Source organism: Triticum urartu, chromosome 1A (assembly GCF_056163025.1).
Source record: "Triticum urartu cultivar PI428250 chromosome 1A, HENAU_Tu73, whole genome shotgun sequence".
Lineage (NCBI taxonomy): Eukaryota > Viridiplantae > Streptophyta > Magnoliopsida > Poales > Poaceae > Triticum > Triticum urartu.
Window position 1 is genome coordinate 509,617,363 of NC_141873.1, and position 6,030 is coordinate 509,623,392.

Genomic DNA, 6,030 nt, shown 5'->3' on the forward strand with positions numbered 1-6,030 from the left:
TGACTCGAATTTCCTCCTCCGGTGTCTTGGGCGACAGGTTTGTTCTAGCCACTGCGGATTCGGTCTTCCTCTTACCATTAGCATACTGAGTGGTTATTTCCATCATTCGGGCCAGGGACATGTCCCCTGACACATTCTCTAAGTATTCTCTAAGTATGATGAAGAGTATGATGAAGAGTAGTCCATATCTAGATGAAGTCTCTCAAAGTCTCATTCTGTTTCTGAACGCAGTGCTGCAATTCAGTCAGTCCAGCAGGTCGCTTCTAGGTGCCCTCAAATGTTTTGATAAACACTCGGGCCAATTCTTCCCAAATGAAAATACTTCCAGGGGCCAACTGATTCAACCAAGCTCTTGCTGAATCCTTGAGCATCAGGGGGAGGTGCTTCATGGCTACATCATCATTGCCTCCACCAATCTGCACCGCCACTCGGTAATCTTCCAGCCAAGTGCCGGGCTTCGACTCACCGGTGAACTTACTCACGCCCGTTGCCAATCTGAAGTTGGGAAGGATCTCTGCAGCACGAATGGCTCTACTGAAACATTCTGGCAGAAACATGCACTCTGCTTCCACTCGGATGGTTTCTGTCTTGTCCTTCTCTGTGTGCCCGATCTTCGTGGACCAGACCTTGTACAAGAAGAGATCTCGCATCAAAACCAGACTCTCTGGGGTCGACTGGAACTCTCTGCTCATCACCATATGGGCGCTTGTCATCATGCTGCCGGGGTGCATACGACCTGTCCCTCGGATGGGGCGTAGGCACTCAACGGTGGTCATCGCGGGCGTACTGGTGATCATACTGTCCGTGGCCTCGATCCAGGTACTGATCCTGGCGATGCCCATGATTGTCACGCCACGGGGCGATCTTGGGTTGTGTGTCGACCGAACTGTGTCCGCAACCATAGATCTATTGTGGATACTGTTGCGCGACTGAGAAACAACCGAGTTTTGTTCACCCGCCGCTCGGACCAGCGCGCGGATCTGCAACAAACCCCTACCACCCTCTGAATGATATTGCTAAAATGACTCTGCTATCCATGATACAGCTGCAAGATTCTGGACTGGAGTACGGTATACCCGAGGTTCAGGCGGAAACAATTGTTGAGGCCGTCGACTTGATTCGGGGATCTACCGACGGGCCTGCTCGTCTAGTGAATGTTGGAGATTCTCCAGTCGCGCATGCTCAGCCAAGGTGGCCAGATGCGCAGCCTCCAAGGCCCGAGCCTCGGAGGTCTCCCCAATGATGGGGGTGTGGAGCGCCTCCACGTTGCGACGATGCAGCTCGTCCCTCTCCTCCGAAGTGAGGGCTTCGAGATGATACTCGTCGTGACCATGCGACGGGCTACCGCCACCATCACCGCCGCCACCATGACAGAACCCAGGTGGGCTGCGCAGCGTGTCGACCATGAGGACTTCCGCCACAGGGTCGCTGCTTCCACACTCGGAAAGAGTCTCCACGGAATCAGTCGACAGGTCGAATGATCCATAGAGAGATTCGTCGGGCTCGATTGCTGCGACTTGAGGAGTGGTTGTCTGCCGAGCCACCGCATGCCTCACCCATCGCTGAAGCCGTGACCGCGGATCGCTTGCGGCGGCGTACACCGGGGAGAGTGGATGACGCGGGAGCTGACTGATACTGGGTCGACGGCTACTGCAAGAGGATGCCGCAAGCACTCGCCCAGAAGTGCGCTGCCCCGTGGACGGGAAGGGCGTCGACGTCGAGGGGGGCCTCTTAGAGTCAGGCGGAGTCGTCGGTGATGAAAATGAGCGCGCCGAGACGGATCTCGCGGCCCAAAGCCAAACCACCGCCGGAAACTATGTTGATGAAGATTGGAAAAAAACTGCAACCTCACAGGAAATCGCTAAGACGCTGGCCCCATGGTGGGCGCCAACTGTCATGGGAGTAAGCCTCCGAGCACCGAGACATAGGGCTATTACTTCTTCTGAGAAGGGCCTGAACTCATAAATCTTGCATGCACAACCTTGTCGTAGCTAGGACCTTGCCTCTTCCTACGTACCCCCTACTCTTACTGTTAGACTTACTCCCATGACAGAGGGCCTCGGAGAACATGCGCGGCACCACACGATCAACATAGAAAACCGGATCCACCGGCCGGCACCAAAAACCAGCTGCTCTAACGGGACTTGGCCATCGTTGATGCATAGAGGAGAGGAGCGACGATGGTGGTGAGCGGAGAGGATGGCAGCCAGGCGGCATGGCGTAGAGAGGAGATACTATGCATTTTGGCAGGCGTCGGCGCCCTGCTTAGGCCACCTCCAACACACGACCCCAAATGGTCCAGCCGCGTCCGTTTGGGGGTAAACAGACACAAAATGCGGTCCAATGCGTGGGAGCAAATGGGCAAACGTTAATTTTGTCTACTTTCGACCAATTTCTGGCCCAAATTTGTGCCGCATTTGCATCTAAGCGGACACACGCTGATGGGCGGGATGCGTGCCCTTGTCAACCCCTCGCTCGCCCGTCGGGGGCATAGACACCAATTTGTCTCTTCCCCTTCCCCTCCCACCGCCTTCGGCCCCCTACCCCCCACCATAGCCACCACCCAATTTTTTGGCCGCCTCATTATCCACCCCCCCCGAAGCGCGACCACCAGATTTGTGTCCTCTCACCCCGGCGCTGGCGCCAACCGCTAGATCTTCGGCGGCGTGGTTTGGCGCATCCGGCCGCCGGATTTGCCGCATTCGGTTGCCGACGACTGCGGCTTGCCATGGATTGGCCAATTACCGAAGTACATAGCCTTGCAAGGCCTCCGTGCTGCATGTAGGAATTGACTTTGCCTCTAGCTTCTCGGATCTATCTCGTCGGCGGTTCGTCGGCAAAGGCGAGGCCGACCGTCTCCCAGGCTCGACGCTGGCCCAACGTAGGGATGTAAATCCGGTCCCGTTTAATCCAATTTAATCCCACTTATGGTCTAACAGTTCATTACAGTTTTTTGGGGGAAATGAACTATCGATAGTTAAAGCCTTAAAGGTACCTAAATGGGACTTGCGAGCGCCGTTTATTTGCCATTTACGTCCCTAGCCCGGCGGCTTGGCGGCTCACCGTTGCCGGTAATAAAGTGTGTCGACTGATCTCACAGGTTGTGCGACCCGTTTCTACCACGGCGGAACAACACGGATGGGTGTTCTTCAAGTGCAAAAAAATATGGGGTGTGTGTTTCTTTTGATTTGGTTGTTCATCAGATTCAACAAAATTTTAGTAGCTCATTGTTTTGACTTTTGATTGTCATGTATGGAGCCCCGACATACTTAAAGTCAACCCAAAATATCGTTTAATTATCTTTCTAGAAAATCCGAGCCACTAGATATTTCCTACATGTCCTAGCACAAGTCATGCCAAAATTCATGGAAAAATTCGGCATGACCTTTGATAGAAAAGACATATCGAGCGCCTAAAATTTGCCGGAGTGGATATTTATCAATACTCAGGAAAAACATAAGCCACTCGGAGGTGTTCCCTGCAAACATATGCCACTTGGGCAAGCACTAGTAGTACACAACAGTACATATCACATCTCTAAATCTCCATCATATTTGAAAGACCTACATTGAAAATTTTCTATTCCATACAAATAATCTACATTCTATTGTATTGAAAAAACATTAGAAACTAGCTTCATCACATTGTCACAGGTACTCATCTACTCATACTTGTGGGTTATCACTACTCATCTACTACTCTACTACACCTATCGAAATATCTACATCATCATCAACATGGGGAATTGGCTGGTCTCACCTCGAGGTCGGAGTGGGTTGGTGAGTGAGGTCATGTGGCAGCAAGGCATTGGTGCCACTGCACACGCTAATTACAAAAATACAAAAGGAAAGAAACGGGTATGATAGGATCGAATTGCATGCATAAACATTGGAAACATTAATTGGCTGGCATTTGACATGATACGAATCCTCGTCAATCATCTTACAGATCACGGAACATTAGTTACTCTACTTAAAACGACACTAGCCAGGGGGCATTAATCTCGATCGTTCTCATCCGATACATGCATGTTTGGAAAACTGTAATTAGCTCCAGAAATGACAAGCATTAATTAATTAAAAACAATCCAACAACTCGTTCATGGATCTACGACCGGATACTGATCAGAAGTCGAAACGCTAGCTAGAGTTTGAGGGACAGGTCCAGGGAGCCACTGCCGCCGCCGGGCGGCGAGGAGGACAAGGGCGATGCCCTGCGCAGCTCGGACTCGTCGGGACCGCCGCCGTGGCTGCTGGTCCTCGTCGGGAAGAACTCGATCTCCCGCACCTCCTTCCTCCCCTCCAGTGCCACCGAGAACCCTTCTCCGGCCGTCTCCTGCATATAGATCCGTTGGTGCAACACAGTCATCACTCACCAGTTAGTTCTGCCAAATCACGTACCTTACCAATGAACGTACCTTACGAGCGGCAGTCATGGTGATGGCGGACGCGACATAGTGGATTGAGTAGTATGACGCGTTGGTGGCGTTGGCGGCAGAAGAGGCGCGTGTTCCTCTATCTGCCAAGCCCACCATCGTCTTTGTAGGCGAGATCGAGAAGATCAACACGGGCGCGCAGGAAAGAAGACAAGATTGGTTAATTATCACAACAAAATGAATATTTGCAGTGAACTCGACGGGCGGACTACCTGCTGCACGACGACGGAGTTGCCTTGCGCCTGCAGGTTGGCGGCGGCGGCCTCCAGCACAGCGGCCGTGGCGGCGGTGTTGACATCGTGCGGCGGGTCGACGCAGCCGCAGCGCAGGCGCTCGAGCTCCGCCATGCTAAGGCCGCGCTGCGGGGTCTTCCTGGGCGGCGCCCTGTCGCCGCAGCGCAGGCGCTCGAGCTCCGCCACACCGAGGCCGCGCTGCGGGGTCTTCCTGGGCGGCGCCCTGCCGCCGCCGCCGCGGGAGGCCGCCTGCTGCCTCCCCCGCCTAGACGCCGCCTGCCGGCGCAGCCGCGCCTGCGCCAGCGCGTCGGAGAGGTCCGGCACGACGGCATGGGCCGACGTGTCCTCCGGGGCGGCGCCCAAGAGGAAGTTGGGCGTGGGCGCCATGAGGGAGGAGAGGGAAAGATGGCGAGCGAGAGTACGGATGGGTCGGCTGGGCTGCGGGAGAGGCGCTCGTTTTATAGCGAGCGGCGGCGAGGAGACACCGCGTGGCCTGGCGTGTGTGCGTATGTCGCCGAGATGCTGATTTACTCGCGTCTGTCTCACTCGCCAGCCAAACAGAGAGACAGACAGGTGGGGCCTAGCATAACAAACGAGCTGTCCTCGGTTCAGACGCATCTGCTGCTGCCAAGTGGGCCCGAACGGTCGGCTCTTCGGACCCCACTCCGCTCATGTCGTGTGGCCATTTCATCTTCTGATGATCTTCACCTCGATATAATATTTAGGCAAGAAACAGATCATATACGAAACTAAAACTTTACATATGCGAAACAAGAGAAAATATATCACTCATAGTAAGAGTCATGTTGTAAATAAATGCCCGTGTATATATGTCCAATGCCTTAGCTGCAAAATCAATTGTGTATGTGGTGTAAGAGCATCTCCATCGCTGATCTTTGTGAGCCGGTCGTCGAGGAGACGCCCCATGACGGACGTCTTCGCAATGGTCCTGGATCGGTAGAGGTCCCAGGCCTCCGCGAGCGCGTCCCAGGCCTCCGCGAGCGCGGATCCACGAGGACCCAGTCTGGGGCGACGTGTTATGCAGCGAATCCTGGTCGGTGATACGCGTTGCAAATCAGAAGAGAAAATATATTTACTGATTAAATGACCATTTATAACCACTAACTAGCTGCAAAAACAACAGTGTACTGATTTAAGAGCATCCGTTCTGAGTGAGCTGGTCGCTGAGGCGACGCCCATGCCGCTCGGACATCTTCACGGTGGTCCTGGACCAGTCAAGGGCCCAGGCCTCTGTTAGCGCGAGGACCCAGTCCCGACGACGCCTGAGTAGGACCGCAACCTAGGTAATGCAGGAGGCGCTCGTGGGCATTCGAGGTGACAAGGAAGGCCCCTTCATGGTGA

At 54.1% G+C, this 6,030-nt stretch overlaps 1 protein-coding gene across 1 annotated transcript; it reads right to left on the bottom strand.

Moving 5' to 3' along the window:
- Positions 1-3,690: 3,690 nt before the first annotated feature.
- On the bottom strand, positions 3,691-5,085 carry LOC147992041 (uncharacterized). The gene is made up of 3 exons (XM_087539564.1): positions 4,648-5,085; positions 4,418-4,537; positions 3,691-4,335 (listed from the first exon to the last, which is right to left on the bottom strand). The coding sequence occupies exons 1-3, from the start codon at positions 5,053-5,055 to the stop codon at positions 4,144-4,146; spliced, it is 720 nt and encodes a 239-aa protein (XP_087395690.1). The 5' UTR covers positions 5,056-5,085; the 3' UTR covers positions 3,691-4,143.
- Positions 5,086-6,030: the final 945 nt, after the last annotated feature.

Coding starts and splice junctions, on each gene's coding strand:
- LOC147992041 (XM_087539564.1), bottom strand. CDS start 5,055: ATGGCGCCCACGCCCAACTTCCTCTTGGGCGCCGCCCCGGAGGACACG. Junction 4,538..4,647: donor ACTCCGTCGTCGTGCAGCAG/GTAGTCCGCCCG, acceptor TCGCCTACAAAG/ACGATGGTGGGCTTGGCAGA. Junction 4,336..4,417: donor CCATGACTGCCGCTCGTAAG/GTACGTTCATTG, acceptor ATCTATATGCAG/GAGACGGCCGGAGAAGGGTT.